The sequence below is a fragment of the Anser anser genome (genome assembly GCF_964211835.1).
Source record: "Anser anser genome assembly, chromosome: 19".
Classification (NCBI taxonomy): domain Eukaryota; kingdom Metazoa; phylum Chordata; class Aves; order Anseriformes; family Anatidae; genus Anser; species Anser anser.
In genome coordinates this window covers 8,308,689-8,326,244 of record NC_139740.1, presented here as the reverse complement: position 1 = coordinate 8,326,244, position 17,556 = coordinate 8,308,689, and the positions used below count along the sequence as shown (strand labels likewise).

Here is a 17,556-nt window from a genome sequence, read left to right as displayed (position 1 = left end):
TACGAATTAACACGCTCCTGAGCATGTCCTGCTATAGCACTGTAAAAAAGTGCCCAAAACTTCAAGCCATACTGTGAATAATTTCTATACTGACTTCGCTGGCGCAAATGAAAACTAATAACAGGAATACGCTAGCATTTCTGATTCACTCCTTGACTACTATCTGTATTTGATCATAATTATGAGTAACCACTAAAAGCCTGTTATGTCAGTGGGCCTCTTCCTATTGTACGTTAAAACCCACTACAAAAGGCGGAGGCATTACCTGCCTGTGAGAGGAGGCTGGCGAGAAGCAGCAGAACCAACAGAGCAGCAGCCTCTGAAAAGCGACCTGCAGAGCTGCCCACACCGCTCATTAGCACAACCCATCTCTTCCATTTCTTTAGGCAACAAGAGAAAACTGAAAACGATCTGTAAGGCACTGACCACGCAGAGCCAAAGCTTCTGTGACAGTCTGAACTGGAGCTGCTGCTGTTACATAAGCCATATGCTCATCTTTCCCTCTGTCCTTTAGCAAGACCCTCCAGAAATAACCAGCGTATCGCTCTCCGTTACTGGCTCCTTACTGCATTAGAGTCAGCACCACAGGGCCGCTTGAGTGGTTACAAAAAGAGCTGAGAAAAAAAGCAGATGAAGAAAAGCTCAAGTGCCACCCTCCCACTCCACTAATAGATACTGTTTGCCCTTCTGACAGCGACCTGATTGTTCCTCTCCCCCCTTCGCTATTCACACCAGCACATGTGGTTAAGTGACACGGTTCTCGGTTGACAGATTGAAAGAGCAACATGAATTTGGCTAAGCATGCTGAGATCTAATTGTGATGCTACAGAGGCTGAGCACTTATAAATTAGCTCCATCAGCTATATTTTGGTCAGCTGAAATAACAGACAGATGCTCAAGTGAAGAATTCAATGTATATTTATTATTCACAGTTAATTACTATCTACCAAATGCTGCTGCAGAGTTAAAGGATTAAGTACATAGGCCTTTTTTATTTAAACACTGATTTTTTTTTAATATATATACACACACAAGACATATGTCTGCAAGGCTGCATGATATACACCAATTCCAAAATAAGGAAACAATCAAATGGTCCAGGTGTAGAATGCCATAGATTCCTTTTCCAATCACTTTACAAAGAAGGAAGAAAGTGAGTGACAGCTAGCAAGGAGAGGGGGAGAAAGTAATACTCTACAGGATAGCTCTCTCTTTTATCTGCTGGAAAATCAAAGTGTAAGGCAGAGTCCATCTCAGGAATAAAACTTGTAACATTTAGTACAAAAAAAGGCACCCTCCAACAAAAGATTGCCCGTGCTTATGCAGGGCGGGAGGAGATCTCCACCGCAGTTTTTGGATTCGTTGGTGGGGTGAAGGGATACGGCCAAGCGGCCACCAAAAGGAAAAATAACGCAAGCGAAGATTGGCACAGAGAGCAATGTGGTTTGATAGCTTTTCTTCCCATCCAATTTAACGTCACACTGCTCTGGTGGAAGAGCAAATGGCCACAGTAAATGCCATTATGGTAAGGGGTGGGGATTACAGTCATCACACAGCCTGCTGTGAATGGGGAGCGAGGTGGAGGGAAATCTACTTTAACAGTAACACTGACCTGAGGAGGGAGGAGAAACTGGAGAACAGTGATGCCAACCCCACTTTTCATGAGCAACACGACTGCAAATACTCCCTATCCAGGCAAAAGAGACAGGCTGATTACATGCATCACGTAGAAACATTCACTAATAGCATAAAATGGTTTCAAGCACTATTTCTTGAGGTTTTTCTGCATTATAAAGTTTTCCATCAAAGGAATGTACATTTTATAGGACATCTCAGGACTACTCTTTCTCAAATTCCCCCCCCTTAACCCTCCCTCCCCAAAATATTCTCCCTCAAAATTTTTCCCTGGACATACCTTCCCCGGTTTCTCTTATATCTTTTGAGGCTCCTGGTTGCAGCTCCCCACCACTGAGCAGCCTAAGCTGCCACTGAATGCCTTGATTTTTTTCCCCCCCTTGGAATAAGGAAAGTCAAACAGTAAGACAAATCTTAAGATTAAAGCTCCATCTCTGGTTGTAGATTTTTCTCAAATGTCCGTTGATAAAGCCACCCTCCTCTACACCCCTCGCCCCGAAGTATTTATTTACACATAGGCAGAAAAAAAACCCTCTGAAAAGCTCTGGACTGTCCTTTTAACTTAAAAAATAATAAAAAAGAAAATAAGGGAAAGGCACTATGGAAAAAATTACAGAATGTGCTCAACCGTACACCTTTAAGAAAAAACAAAAAAGCTGTCAGCACAGCATTAGACTTCAGTTGTAGGTTGGAGTTTCTGAAAGCAGCTCTGTGACTCAAAAGAAAAAACAAAACAAAAAGCCACATAACTCTTCTCCCTTCCCCTGCTTGGAAGCTGCTGAGCTTCAGAAGAAAGTGCCAAAGGAGAAGAGACAAAAATTAGAGCAACACCTCATCTTTCCCAGGCAAGAAGAGCTGAATGTTGAAGGCAAAAGCAGACTGATGATTTGTTTTTTTTTTTTTTTAAAGGCAGGACTGTGGATTTGGTTCTTCTCTCATGTCCCTTCATGTCAAATGAAGACCGTTTGCAGAGAGAGAAAATACCAGCAGAGTTTCTCCCTTTTCCTTTAACTGCATGGCTAGGACTTTATATGGCATTAAAACTTCATGCACTGATGGACAGAGGAGGAGGGGGAAACAAGAAGAGTGAATGAAAGGGGGTAACCCAGGAGCAGCTGAGGAAATCTGTTATTTTCTTTTTTTCTCTTTTTTTTTTTCCTAAGATAAGTTTTGGCGTGTAAGTTGAACTCTTCCCCCCCCACCCCACCCCTGAAGTTCCGTACTGTGAAGGAGGATCACCTCACGGTGAAAGGTGACTCAGGTTTTATCGCCGTGTGATTTTAGGTCACTGGCTGCAGTTAGGCTCTGTATGTGTATTTACTGTTTCTCTCGTTTCTTTAAATAATCTCTAATATTTATCTCTAGATGTTCCGATTCACTGGGGTCACATAGTTGCGTGGAAACATGCCCGTCTGTCCGTGGCAGGCTCCCTTCCACCAGTTGGGGTCAGAATTGTCAAGGACTTGGATAAAGTCTCCGCGGCGGAAACCCAGCTCTCCTTCCTCTTGGGGATCAAAATCAAACAGGGCCTGAACATACGTTGGTTGCTGAAAGGGGAAAGAAAAAGATACGCAAAATGAGAATCATCTACAGCACTCGAGACACCTGGTCCCTCAGGCAGGATTTTAACTTGCACCAGAGTTTAACAGTAAACACTTGGGCTGTTTCATTTTCCCGAAAGCCAGCCTCCATCATCTGTAACATGACAAAAAAGGAAAGCATGGTCTATAGAAGACCTTAGAAAAAAGTCAAATTTCTGTGAAAACCCTGAAATAAAGACAGCAGATGTCTCAGATGTTCTGGTATTTATTTTCCAGTGTTCACTACTTACCATAAATCTGTACTGTACTACAATGGCCTTTTTACTTATTTGTCCTGTTTAGAGCAACCAACAACATGAATATTAATAACCTACCTAACCAGTGAAATACACAAAGTTCCCCCTCAAAGCTGGACATTGGCATTTACACATTTCCTTAAACCTCTCCAGTATCAGGAAGTTTTGCCACAAAGCATTGCGTTTGGTCAGCAAATGTCTCCATTGTTACGGAAAAGCTAGAGGTTAAGTTAAAAATGCATTTGCATTCTTAAAACTGGGAGTCTAACAAAGTATCTTCATGCTTGTCATTCTCAGCCAGCTCTTTTCTCATCCCCTGTTCATCACTGACCCAACTGTGTAGAGCTGTACGTTAATTCAGATGAACTCTGGCAAAGGCTGCCCAGAGCACCAACAAGTGTGAGGTTCCGGCCCCTTCAAGCTAGAACTAGAATGCTGCAGTTAGAGGCCAATGGATTTATCCAGAATTGACAAAAGATCCAGTTTTATCCAACATAATATTTGGACTGCCCTGGGAAATGGAACAAAAAGAGTTACATACACACAAGCTGCTCTACTGACACGTAGCAGGAGGTTTTGGTTCCTCTTTACGCTGGATAGATTCAAAACAGCAGGCTAGAGATGTTCCATATGCCACCACCTGTAGCCACCTCTTCGAGAAAGTACCAAAACTTCACTGCTACCAGGGGGTAGTTCTGGCTATGAACCAGTACAAATAGAACTGTCCTTTCTTACCATGTCCTAAAACAGTAGTAAACCCATTCTTAATTCACAGGAATCAGATAACCTTACTTCAACAGTAACCATAAACATTAACACAAGCCGACTGTCCAAGCAGCAACAACATTTTGCCAGGACTGAAGGGGAGACTAGGAGTTAGCAGGTAGACTTCGCACAAACATCCAGCTAATTTTCCAGTATAATTCTGTCAACAAGATCCAAAAATACACTTCAACAGGAAAAAAAAGCGAAGTCAGCTTTTCTCCATCCCCATTCATTTTCTTTGAGATGTAATCCCACTCCAGACTGTGGTTGCAATAGCCTAAAAAACATGCTCTATGAGGACACTGGTCTTACCTGTGGCACCTGTTCAATGTCCCGTAGAAATATTTGCTGGTTCCTGGAGACAGATGTGGATCTGTGATAATCTACCAGCTCGTTCAAAGAATTGAACTTCACCACCCAGAGGAAATACTTGCCAGCCCCATCTCTAAGCACCTTGAAGTGCTGCACATCGTTTCCAAACCTGGGAAGGAGTGAAGAACACAGAAAAGCACATTATTAGTCACTGAGCATTCTGGGATCACGAACATGAAGAGTTGGGTACAAAAAGGTTGTTTGGGGCACAGTAAAAGCTGTTGGTGACACTGATAGTACAAATACCAATTCATTGTTGTAAAGATGTTTGAAAACCATTTGTCAGTTGCATCTTACAGAAATCAGTGATCACAGAAAGAATTCAAATACTGAAATTATTTTTAAAAAAATCCTGCAAGCTTCAGATGCTCTCTTCTTACAGTAGGTCTTCAGTTTAAAACCACCTTTTCCAACCACTCTGAAGTTGCAGACGTTTGAGGCCTTCTGGTGTCACAACACTCCTTCTCCAATAGCACGTGCAGTTATTTCAGCTTTTTTACACTGCATTACCACATAGCTGCCATCCAGCACATGTACTTTTTGATGCTTGCATGCAGTCACCTGAGCTGCTGAAGGCAGTGCCCGGGATACCTAGGACACGTGCCATGGACTTTGAGGTACAAGCGCAAGGTCACATTAAAGAAACTGCACCACAGCACCTTCCAAATCTTGTATTTGGAAATGTGGAGTGGAAATTGAACACGTGCTTCAGTTTAGTTCTTCAGACACAGCAATTTCACAATTGACTCAAAGCCATTTCAAGCTCGTGCTACTCCTGCTAAGGTCCTGCACTTCTCACAGTCTCAGCCCATCCCTCCCTCACACAGTACCGCTGTGCCTGTGTGATAATGCAGTCCACAAGCACCGGTCCCATCAAAGGTAAGTTGCTGGGAAAAGAACTGCCACAGGGAGGGTAGGATCATTTCTTTTGGCAGCTAGTCTGGACTTATGCAAAAGGACATCTTGCAAAACAGACTTCTCCACTCTTTCAAAAAAAAAAAACAGCACAAAAAACCCTTACAAGGTGATGTTCACAAGTAGTGGAGCAACTTCAGTTCTACTTTAACAACTTTTTCTGACAAATGATGACATCCAGTTGAAGCTACGTTTCCAACAATTTTATTCTAAATAAAGAGCATCTCCAAAGAGGGTCCATCAGGATTTTCCAGATGAACAGCACACCAGTATTTTTTCTTTAGTCTAAAACACTGAAAACAGGAGGCAAGAATTCCCCACTTGGCATGAAGAGCTTCTATACCATGGCTGAAAGCGTAGATACTGTCTTGGTGACAAAGCTAACACGAAACAATTCATGGGTACTGCCTCTGCTCCCCTTCCTCAACCTGAGAGCTTCTCACCACTTCAAATGCTGCAGATCACTGTTCAGGGAAGGAAAAAAAGCTTTTCCAAATTAAACAGAAAAAAGCAACTGAGATATTACCACCAGGTGGCAACACTGAACAGGCAGGCAGAACTATGCTGTCATAACCTTAGGTTTCATAAAGGAATGCAATGTCTGGAATGAAGCTTCCATTCATATCTAGTATTCCAGCTCAGATTATTGTATCCAACAGAAATATAAACAACTCTAAAATCAGTTGCTTAATTCAGTCTGTTGGCATGACTCGGTGCTGCTGTACAGGATGATGAAAATTTGGTTACAGACCAAAGACGACCAGAAAAAAATAATCTGCTAAGACAGATCACTGATAGGCACAGAAAATACAGCAAACTAGGAATCTTGCATGAATGATCTAAATCTATTGTTAAAATAGATTGAAAATCTTGTTAATTTCTGGTACACGAGGGGGAAAAAAAATAAAGAAAAAGGGAAAACCAGCTGCTGAGGACAGAATTCCCCTCTCCTTATGTTCAATTACATCCCATACCCTTTCAAGTTTCTAATACCTCTATTTTATAGAGACTTCAAAAGTGTGAAATACTTTGACATTGCCCACATTATACTGTGCTACCTGTCAGGAACTCCTGCTGGTTAAGAGCCGGTACTTATAGAAAGGTTGCTCAAGGACGTGAACTGTTCCTCCTTAATGTTCCTCTTTTTTTTGTGTGTTACTAGAGAGATTCTCTATGAAGGATTCTCTATGAAGGTGTAATGCACTGTTGAGCGATGGAAGGGGCCTCTCCTTTCATAGCACCATGTCCCAGTGCTAGACAACATGAATATCCCCAAAGTATGAGCCAAGCAGCCACAAAAGACATTTGGAAGTGTACTGCACAAAGACAGAAGATGGAGTAAGAAAATTCATATCACTGGAAGAACAGGCATGCTATAAGGCATCTGGAAAAATATTCCTGCTCATCAGCGCTAGCAATCATCCATCCTTTATCCATGAGTGAAAATGGGCATTAGGTGTCACGATTACCACACAAGCGCTTCTGGGCATTACTTACTTGACTGAGAGAGAGAAGTCCCCAGGAGCGCTCTCACTCTCCCTGATGAGGAAGGCACCATCATGTCTCTGTTTGCCTAACATCTCTTCAGCCTTTGCTCGGGGAATCTTTCCAAAAAACCACCTGTGGAGTGAGGAAAAGAAAACAGAAAGTTAAGAACTCGAAACATTTCATGCGAGAGCCTGATACAGATATTCACACCGAGGTGAAATGACTCCTTATAGAATTACCTAAACTGCACCTACCTCATTGCTACCCTACTACAGGCTACCGAACCATTTTCAGAATGTTTCCTCCTGGCAACGAAGCTACCATGATACGCTCGCAATCACCCTATTTCACCCAATTTAGCAAAGCAGAGATGTGGTAAGCATGAAACCCTCAAGTTACAGGATTTATTTTCAGAAGGAGGAAATAACCCAACTGCTCAAAATTTCATGTGTTATTCACAGTTTTGCACAGTACTCTACCCTTTAGACGTTTATGATATTTAGCATACATATAACCACAAGAACCTAATGTACACAGCTGCTTCACAAAGTCCTACTTGGTGAGACTAAAAAGACTACCATGGGAACTAGCTACAACCTGGGGACAAAGTTAAAATGTCTGCTATGGTCTGCATTGGTATCTTAGCAATCAGGCCCTGTAACCTGAGGACAAACAGATGCCTAGCTCAAGCAAGAAGCTCAACTCCTAAGTCTTCCTCTGTCGCTAAGGGATAAACTCTCATGTCTCCATACAAACATGCAAGCTTTTAATTGCCCAAACTGTATGATACCATCAGTTCAGGGACTACAAAGGAGCCTATGCACTGGTGGCTAGTCAGCACTGAACTCCTCTATGACATCACAGAATTTTTCACTGTTACTGCCCCAAGATAACCACTGAAGAGTAGTTACACACACCTTTATTACTTACGCCCCCCAAGGAGAAGCCACCCCTGCCCTAGTCACAATTTGCCAAGCAGACAATACAGAACATGTAAGGAGTAAGCACAGAAACATCGCTCTTTTAGCAGGTAGGAACCTTAAAAATATATCTATGTAATAGTTGCAAAACACAAGGGAAACACTGGGAGTTCACTCACAGGTTTCTTCAGAAACATCACAGCTGTAGAAACAAGATCCTGTCTATGGATTGACCCATCCTGCACAAACGGAAAGTGCATTTTATATCAAAAACAATTTCTAGCCTCTTTTAGATCTGGTGGCAAGACATGATTACTTGACAGAGAGAACGAGTAGCTTCATTCAGCAGCCGGTTATTCCCACAGCGCAGAGTCCAACCTTTCTGACCCTAGCGATCAGCATACCAGAGCACTGGCATCAAAGACAGATTCTGTATGGCAAAGCTCAAGCAGGTGCCAGGAGTGGAGTTACATGCAGACAAAGTGAGAAAAGTTCCCTCAAGTTCCCTCTGCTTCTTTGTGGATCACTGCTGAGCTGGGCATGCAAATCGGTTCTAGGAAAGGTAGGAAAGGTGCTAGCAATGCTTGTTTCAGCCGCCTATTTTCTTGCTTTCTCCTGCAGTCACGACAACCTAACAGCTTTCACATAAGCAGCTCCATGAAAATAGCTGCATGTGAAAGCCGCATCTCAGCTTCTTGACAGCTGCAAAGAAGTCAAAGGCACAGGCTGCCCACCTCTGTGGCACTAAGACTGAACCTACATCAGGCAACTATATCGTAACACCGACCAACAGCCCCTGGTCACAGGATCCTTACCTACATTCCCATTTGCACTTCCAGACTAATCCAAGACTAAAGGCAAACAAGGGCTGAGCAGTAGGTCACGCAGTGTGGGAAGAGCAGAGCTGTCTGCACAACCAAAAAGCACAGCTGGCAATTCCGAGTAACAGATCGTACGAGATAGAAGCTCTTACCACAGCCTTTAACCACGCAGGAGACTGACCATAGACAGGAGCATTTAAGAACAAAAGCTCCACTCAAAAGGTTTACTTTCCACAATGAAGGTTTTGGTATAACAAATAGAAGTTGCAAAACCCTCCCTGAAGTAGAGCCTTTCCTGAGAGAGGTTGAAGCTTTCATGAGACCACGAAGTCCCCCTCTCTAAGCAGCAACAATCCCTAGAGGTGAAGGACCTGATTACCAGCCTCTCAGCTACTGGCAGCCCTAGCTCCTCTCACTAGCTGTCTTCAGCATCTGCTCCCCACAGGAGGCTACACAAAACCATGCCCCATATTACATCGAACACGATGAAACCACAAAGGTACTTTTACTACATGCAACATTAGATCAAACCACCCTAGGACATCTCCCTTGTAAGGGGACTATACACACCGCTTAACTACGCAGCTCCATTATGTAAAGCTATGTTGGCACATGAAACGATGCACCCTATTTACAAACTTACTGGCAGGTCTTATTTTGCACTTTTTACTCCCCCTACCCCCGGGAATGGGAATGAAAAGCTTTCTCCTACAACCAGCCTACTTCTAGTGACAAAGCAGTCAAGCATTTAGTACATTCTCCATGGGTTAGCACCTGTGCTCTTCTCAGTACCTGAGGTGCTGGCAGAGCCAGAAGGAAGAACACCAACCTGTCTCACACTGTACTGCACTGCCTCCAAAATCAACCAAGAGAAACCATTACATGAAACTCCTTCAGAATTCAAAGGTAGTATTTTGTTTTCTGGGCTGTTGGCACAGTTGGAGATAAGAAAGCCCTTAATTCCACCTCTGCCAAATGTTACATAAAGCAAACGTTCTATTACAACTTGAGATATCCTGACACAGTTCTTGTTTACAACGTGTTTTAATTCTGTTTGGTTCTCAAATAATTCTCAATTACATGTGACTTGCAAATGAAAGCCTGAGCTTAAAAAAATAAAATAAAAAATTCACTCATCTCTGGAAAACAGAAAGAAACCTGGAAGAGCTCAGAAGAACTTCTGTCATCCTTCCTGAAGCCTCACAAGTTTATCCTTGTTTTCCCCTCAATTTTATTGACTCGTTAGAAAGTTGAAGCGTACAAGTTGATTAATGAAAATAACACTTCCAAAACAACAATATCAAATCCTTAAAGTTTTCTGCCAGCTGTTTCCAAGGCATTTTAATTTAAATAGGAAGATTTTTAGTCAAAGCAGCTTTATCATTTCATTGCAACTTTAGCCATTCACAGAGTAACAGGAGCTTGACTTTAAATATAAAAAAAATGAAGAGAAAGAAAACCCCATAGACCAAAGTTATGTTGAGGAACTATGGTCCATTTAAGAACATACTCGTAAAGCATCAGAAATATTCTGCACGTATGAATCTTTCCTAAGGAATGACTGAAAAAAATTAATAAAAGTTACAGCTTGTCCTAGAGAATTAGGCCAAAGAAACTGACATTCCCATAGCTTGCCTAGTAAATGGCTAAGCTTGATAACACACCACAACACTCCTTTCCAGCTAGCTCTGTAATATAGAAACTCATCCAGTCAGCACTACAAAACCAAATGCAGACGTTACTGCTGATGCTGCACAGAGGGCGATGCACCAGTTGGTACAACGCAAAGCTCACGCTGCGTTCAGACTCCTTTCAATCAGCAGCTTGACAATTCTTTTGGCTTCACTGGGTGCAACCATTTAGTTTGGATCATTTCTTACTTTGCAATTTATGTGGAAGACTTCAGCAATACCTTAAAGAACAGCTGATTATGAATACACACACAGAACACAAGTCTGATCCAGACCATTTCACAGATGGCAAATTCTTTCCCTGCCCCCTTAAAACCAGAAAGGTAGCCCTACCACTGAACTGCACAGCTGTGCCTTCACAGGAAGCCTCCCTGCCCAGAGTTTCCTGCTGCTCTTCTGAGTATCATGCTGATGTCTACTTCTTTGCTTTGTGAATTGATATGCCATTTGGATTAACCCTTCAGAACCCAGGTGACTCAGCTGGTGACCGAGACATGCCACATTTCCCTTTCAGCTTTGTCTGCTCGTAGTTACAAAGCAAACGGGAAGATTTGCAAAATATAAGCGAGATAGAACACTGTTTAAAACAAACTATGAGGCTGGAGGATTTAAGTCTCAGATCCTCTGACAGAATTAACATTTAAAGGCTTTCTCAGATGCTTTCTTTCCAAATCCTCTTGAGAAGCTCTCATGGTACCTTCCTGCAACACTGATACCAGCCTGAGAAAAGGAACATTCTCGTTCTCACACCTGGTCAGCTGCCTGGTGTTTGCTTTTTGTAGGACCTGCTGGACTACTCAGAGCTCTGCGTTACCGCTAAGCAAACACTGTGCTACGTGAACTTTTGTGTGATTTCCCAGGGTTGCTAATACACTCCCCAGCATTGCTGACACATGGAGCTAACGCCATCCAGTTGCCATCAGCAGTTTAAACATCTTCAAAAGAGGTCAAACTAACTATGCTTTAAAACCAAACTCACTCACTTGTAGGCTTGGATATTGTTCATTCCCCTTTGTTATCAGTAAGAGAAAAACTGACAGCTCTATCCCACTCAAACAAAAACACATGGATGATTACAGAACAAGCTGAATGTCAACATAAGACCACAGTATAACTCAAATGCTTCCAAAATTGTTATTAGAAGATGCATGACGACTCAAATCAATGAAGGAGAAATCACAATATTCATTTATGATCCCCACTGGACTAGCAGATCAAGATAAACTAGACAAGGCTTTAAACAATTTCAGAATTTCCTTGTACATCCTTGCTTCACTTCTCACTTGGCTGCACTAAAGCAGCCTCCTCTCTTTTTTTGGGGTACAGTCCTTCAGAAGCTTCTGTCCAACCTAAATTATCCTTTGATTCAGTACCTAGAATACAACAAACATACCAAAAATTTAACTCCACATGTCCTTAAACATTTTTTCTGGTAAGCTGCAAATGCTTCAATTTTTACTTTTATCTGCGACACTAAGTAAAATAAAGAATTCATCACAAGAATACAGTCACACTTTTTCCTGGGACACTGGGTAACAAGTTTCTACTAAATAGTTTTCTGCTGGTTTAAGCCTGCAACCCCCAAGGTCAGTCAGTCTGACCCTACAGCAAAATACCAGAGAATAAACTAGAAAAGCTTCCAAATATCCTGCTACATAGCTAGCTGTGAAATAAATTACTGTGAACATTGTAGGCTACAGCCAGAGATACAACTCAATGGCCATCTTTTATCTAGACATACAGTTTGGTAGATCTGGAAAGGAGCAATCTGCAAAGTGCTCAGCAGCAAACCACCTTGTTTGAAGGGAAGCACGTGGAAAGATCAAGAGATCCTATCAAAGCTCTACTTACGGATGTGGTTTCATTTCTATGTAGTTCTTGGGAATGAAGCCGTCTTTTCCATTGAGTTCTGCCTTGTACCAATTCTGATCGCATTCTTCATTCAAAACCTGAAGGAAGGAAACAAATAATAAGCTTACCACATTTCAAGTTACAGCAAAATGGGTGAAGATATTACCTTATTCTTCCAGTTCTTATTGCCAAGACTGCTCTTGTAAGGCAAACCCATAAAAAACAAGCTGCCAGCCATCCTGCTCCGCTGCATCTCATGAGCTTTTCAGAACAAGAAGCTGGACCAGTAATTGAAAATAGCCAAAGAACAGACAGAACACCATGCTTTTTCACATGAACCAATACTTCAAAACATACTCTAAACATTTTGTTTTATTTTTCATTGAATCCCTGCTAAGTGGTACAGTGCGATTAACAAGCCAGGTACACCAACTGAAAATAGCCTCTGGAACAAAGTAGTATGAGGTTCCACAAAGAAAACCACGCTATAGTTTGAAACTACCCCTCTCCAAAAGGATTTATTTGGGTTTGGAAGTAACCATCACATAGGTCCTGCTCACGCCCCTTTCAAAATTAAGCACCACAACAATACTTTTTTCCAGCACTTTCGTTCCTGCTCAGCTTTCCTTTTTTTTTTTTTTTCTGCTTTACAACAGTGGCCAACAAAAAGCTAGATGTGAGTTTAAAAAAACAACTTATAGCCTCAAGTCACAAAAGTGTCACATGATTAAAGTTGCCAGAACGCAGGACAATGAGGAAATGTAAAGAGAAAGTCAACACAAATGCAGCCGCAGAGATCACAGACTATATACAAACAAGAGAGAAGATATCCATCAAAAAAATCGTCATAAACAATTATTTCCATTTTTGCTATCTCACTATGTTTCTTTTTTGGAAGGGCAACAAGAATAAATTAAAAAGGAAAAGCAGACAAAAATTTGCAAGTGCAGGTCTTAAAATGCTTAGAGCTGATAAAAGTGCTTCAGAAAATTAAACTCTGAAGATCAATTTTTGCTGCCTTTCAAAAATGTGTGACATTAACGCCCTAATCTGCCCCACCGCTGACTGCTAGATCTAAAAGAGAAAAACCTAGTCACCTACTGAAATGGAATCTGTTAAAGCAAAAAGAGAACAGAATTCAAAATGCCACTGTGAATTACTGTGGGTAACAGTTACCTGCCTGTTCCTTAACTCCCGACTGAACGGGCTGATGGTCCCAAGGATGTCCCTCGGGGGCTAGCGCTTCCGCGAGACACTGAGCACAGCAGCAGTGCCACATCCTCTGACCTTTAGGTCAAAGGTACTCACTTTTATGACCCAGTTCAGGATACTTTCAGTTGAAGAAGGGACTTTACTAGCTAAAGCATCTTAAACCTTTTTGTATGGATAAAGACATTCAAACTAACTTTTATGCAGTTACTACTTTGGGTTTCCATTTATTTACAAGCATTACAGCCATTTAGCAAGGATAATCTGGCCACAGGTCATGAGCAGTTCAATGGTGGCTCTGTTACAGGCTCTGAGGTGAAAGCTTGCACACGAATAGTTGACACAGACCAGCTGATGTCTGTTAACTCGCCTTTAAGCAAGAAAACTGCACATCTCAGCTGCTGCACTGACTGCAAGACAGCATTTTGCGCAGACACCGATGCAGCTCCAGGATCTGAAGTACAGCCAGATGACACCGGCAGGCAGCTCTGCTATACTACACAGGGAACACAGAGGTTAAGAACAGCTATGTAAAAAAAGTGAATTGTGCAGAGACTAGGGAGGTGGAGGGCAAAGGTTGGAACCCTGATCGACAGCTCAGCCATACAAAGATTTTGGCACAGAGCTTGTATGATCAGGAATTTTGGTTATTATGTGCCCTAGAAACCATCACCATAGTCACTGTACAAAATAACATCAAAATGTGTCGTGTCTGTTATTTCTAATAAGCAACATCTTATGCAATAGAATCCATTCCTTTATCAGAGATGCACAGATCAAACCTCTGATAAGATTGTGTACCAACCCATTTCACTACCACTGGAGTGCAGTTAAGGGATATGGCAGTCTATTTTTCAAAAATTAAAAAACAAAACAGAAAAGCTGTAGCTTCATATGAAAAATATTACCACATATTTGTGCTTTTGGCAGTAGGAATCAAATTATCAGAAATTCTAAACCCCCAATGTAAATTATGTTAATGAGTTTTATCTTGCTCTGAAGATATGCTAATAGGTTTGGAGGAGCCAAATCACAGAGGGCTTGGGGTACTCATTAATGCCTGGCCCGAAGCCAAATGCCAGTGAGGGAGCACTGCTGAGGCATGCATTAAGCTCTGTGACAGGAAAAAAACAGCTGGATGAAAGGCACGGTAAGGTGAATTGCCTACATATGTGCATGTCCAACCTGTTCAGGGGGCTTCTGCTGTGATAATGAATCCTCCAGAGCTCCCCACTTCCCTGGCTCACTTTGCCACAAGGACTTCTTTCTGCTTCATACAGGACTGAAGCATCTTCATAGGTGGTTGTCCTTTCTAGGATTATTTCAACCAGTTGTCACAGCTCCATTCACACCCTGGCAGATAGCTAAACTATCCGTGTCCTATACTATGTACTAAAGAGCTTATACACACACAGTCACCCTGGAGGCACCTTTGTTTGCCCATTTCTGGGCTTTTCAGTGTGCTCCTTTCCTGGAGCAACAGAATTTACCGTCTTTGGAAAGCTCCACGTTCAAGTCTCGTTTAAAGAGAAGTCACCTCCACGATACAGATGTCTACAAAATCATTTGTTCTGACAGCGTCGCGAATAAGCACCCCTGGAGCTGCTCCCAGTGTGCTTAGTCAAGCAAAAGTGACTTGTACTGAAGCACCTCAAACTGAGGACGACTCTGCAGTCACGTGCACAGGGCAGTAATTCTGGTGGCTGCTACAAAGTTAGGTACCTATTGCTATGACAGCTACAGAACAGTCAGATAAAATTTCAGCTTTCAAAAAGTTGTGCCACTACCAACCATTACTGAAATACAACTGAAAAGCAAGTCAAGAACACGGAGGAAATCTCTGCACTGGGGAATCCAGCCTACATGCTTACACCTGACATTGCTCTCTTTTTTCTTTTAACCTTAAACCCACCGAAATGAAAGAACCGACATTATGTAATTAAATTGTTTTGCTGCAAAACATTTCAAGCATCCAGTCTGTCCACCTAGTCCGTATCTCCAGCTGGCTTTCAACAGATTTTCAGATAATAATCAGGACTACAATTTCTTACCTGAATACCTAAAAACCAGTTCTATGCCTGTAAGAAAAATAAAGATTCCTAACTTGAACTATCATAAGATTTTTCTAGACTTCCCAAAGCTATAAAATTTAGTTTAAGTATCACATATATCACTGAATTTTCCTTTGAAAGTTTCCCTAAGTGCAAATAAATGCAGACAAATTAAGCAACAAAATGAAACAAAGATTACTGCTCCAAATCAAGACAGCCTTCAGAGTTTGTGAAAAAAAATCTAAAAGGCCCACATTTATCTCATCAACTGTTAAAAGCTGCTGCTCTGCATACAGGTCAAACCATAAAGCATTCCTCTGCAGCCAGTCCCCACGTCTGCTACAGATCTAATCAGGCTTACGACAGAGCGACTCCTCCTTTCACACTGGGGCATCTGTGCCTGAGAGGAGGAAGAAGGAAGGATATTTTTAGCCACTACATTCGAACACATACTGCCATGTGATGTCCTCAGTCTGTAGTCAGCCCCGTTTTACAGTAATATTGGCTCAACTGCTGCCTGCCAGTTTCCTGGTTTGATAATAGATCTCTTATCAATGAGAGCCCATCTGTTCCCATGGAAATGGAGAAACAGCACTGCTCAAGAGCTACACAACAAGGCAATCACGAAGTTTTGGCCGAAACTGCTCGCAGAAAGTATTCTTGGCCACTTTCGACCCCCTACCTGGTGAAGATTTCTAAGCACAGCCTTTCCATACTCATGAATTGTTGCACTAGTCCCGATACTCTCAAAGCCAAGCATCTTTCAGGAACACACAGAGACTAAACAGGGACACGACAAGCAGACTGGCTCCCATATGCAAACATAAAACTAAACATAAGGCCTCAAACGTATTTACATGTTTGCAAATTTAGCCAAATCCATCAGAATGCCTGGGTTTTGGCGAGACAAAAGCCAAGAAACTTGTTCACAGAGGGCTCTGAGTTTTGGCTGAACCCAGCTGCTTCCCCTGAACTGTGAGGTTTTGGGATTCTGGCTGTGCTAACTGAAACAGAAGGTAACAACTGCTCTCAACTACAACAACCTGCTAGCTGCCAATGTGGTTTTCCTCCTGAACGAAGTTGTGCTGACACTGCCACAAAGAAAACAAGGCAGTATATTAAAAACACTCTCAAAGTCTCAGGAATCCAAGGAAAGTGCTCACAACACTCATGCTAGGGCAGGAATTAAATTTTAAAAAGTAAACAAATGATTCCAAGCCAGCAATGCTGCAATTGAAATGTTTAAGCCCAGAAATTACTCATCCCAGGGTGGAATGGTGGCTGGGAGGTCAGTTATTGAGTCCTAGTGACATCGAGCAGCGCTGGAGGCTCCAGGACTGGCAGCTCTCACCCTACTCCAAAGTGCTTTAACACAGCTTTTCCTTTCAGAGGAAAACAGCTCCTGTTCTGCGCCATGGAGAGAGGTACAAACACAAAGCAGCCACATCACATGCAGGCAGCCACCGCTACAAGGCTTCAAACAGCTGGATTCAATGGAGTAAGTTCAACAGCCCATTCTAGGGCTTATTCCTTCCCCAAAGTCACTGCAGTGGCACCACAGAGTATTAAAATTCATCTCTCCATAGTACTGTAAGAGAGCCCGAGACACTGCCTGGCAAACTGCATCTCCTCCCTGCCTCATGCCCGTGCTGCAGAACCTCCTCCGAGCAAATGTAGCCTCCTCCCTCTGGCTGCCTAACGCCACCACCAAGGCGGCTGTACTGAGGAAACGGCATCTTAAGAAAACCTCGGGTAGCGTGCAAGTCAAAATGGCACTGTAACTCAGGGCAAGGCAAAGCACAACCTTTATTTCCCTGGTTTATTCCTCATGACAAGGATGACAGTTCATTTCAACTTCAAACACTCGACGCAAAGAGATACATCAGACAACTGAAGGTGACTAGCTCAAGAACACCAACTGCTAAAAATATTTTAGGCTTTTTCTTGCGTACAATTTATCATAATATCACCTAACAATGAAAATATACATTTTTCACATCA

At 42.3% G+C, this 17,556-nt stretch overlaps 1 protein-coding gene across 1 annotated transcript in view; it reads right to left on the bottom strand.

Moving 5' to 3' along the window:
* Nucleotides 1-902: 902 nt before the first annotated feature.
* Nucleotides 903-17,556, bottom strand: part of GRB2 (growth factor receptor bound protein 2) — a 51,394-nt gene continuing 34,740 nt past the window's right edge. The window contains exons 3-6 of the mRNA XM_083805641.1: nucleotides 12,296-12,393; nucleotides 7,022-7,144; nucleotides 4,550-4,718; nucleotides 903-3,182 (exon numbers count right to left, since the gene is read on the bottom strand). Coding sequence (XP_083661767.1) covers nucleotides 2,997-3,182; nucleotides 4,550-4,718; nucleotides 7,022-7,144; nucleotides 12,296-12,393 — 576 coding nt within the window. The 3' untranslated portion in view covers nucleotides 903-2,996. The remainder of the gene's footprint in view (nucleotides 3,183-4,549; nucleotides 4,719-7,021; nucleotides 7,145-12,295; nucleotides 12,394-17,556) is intronic.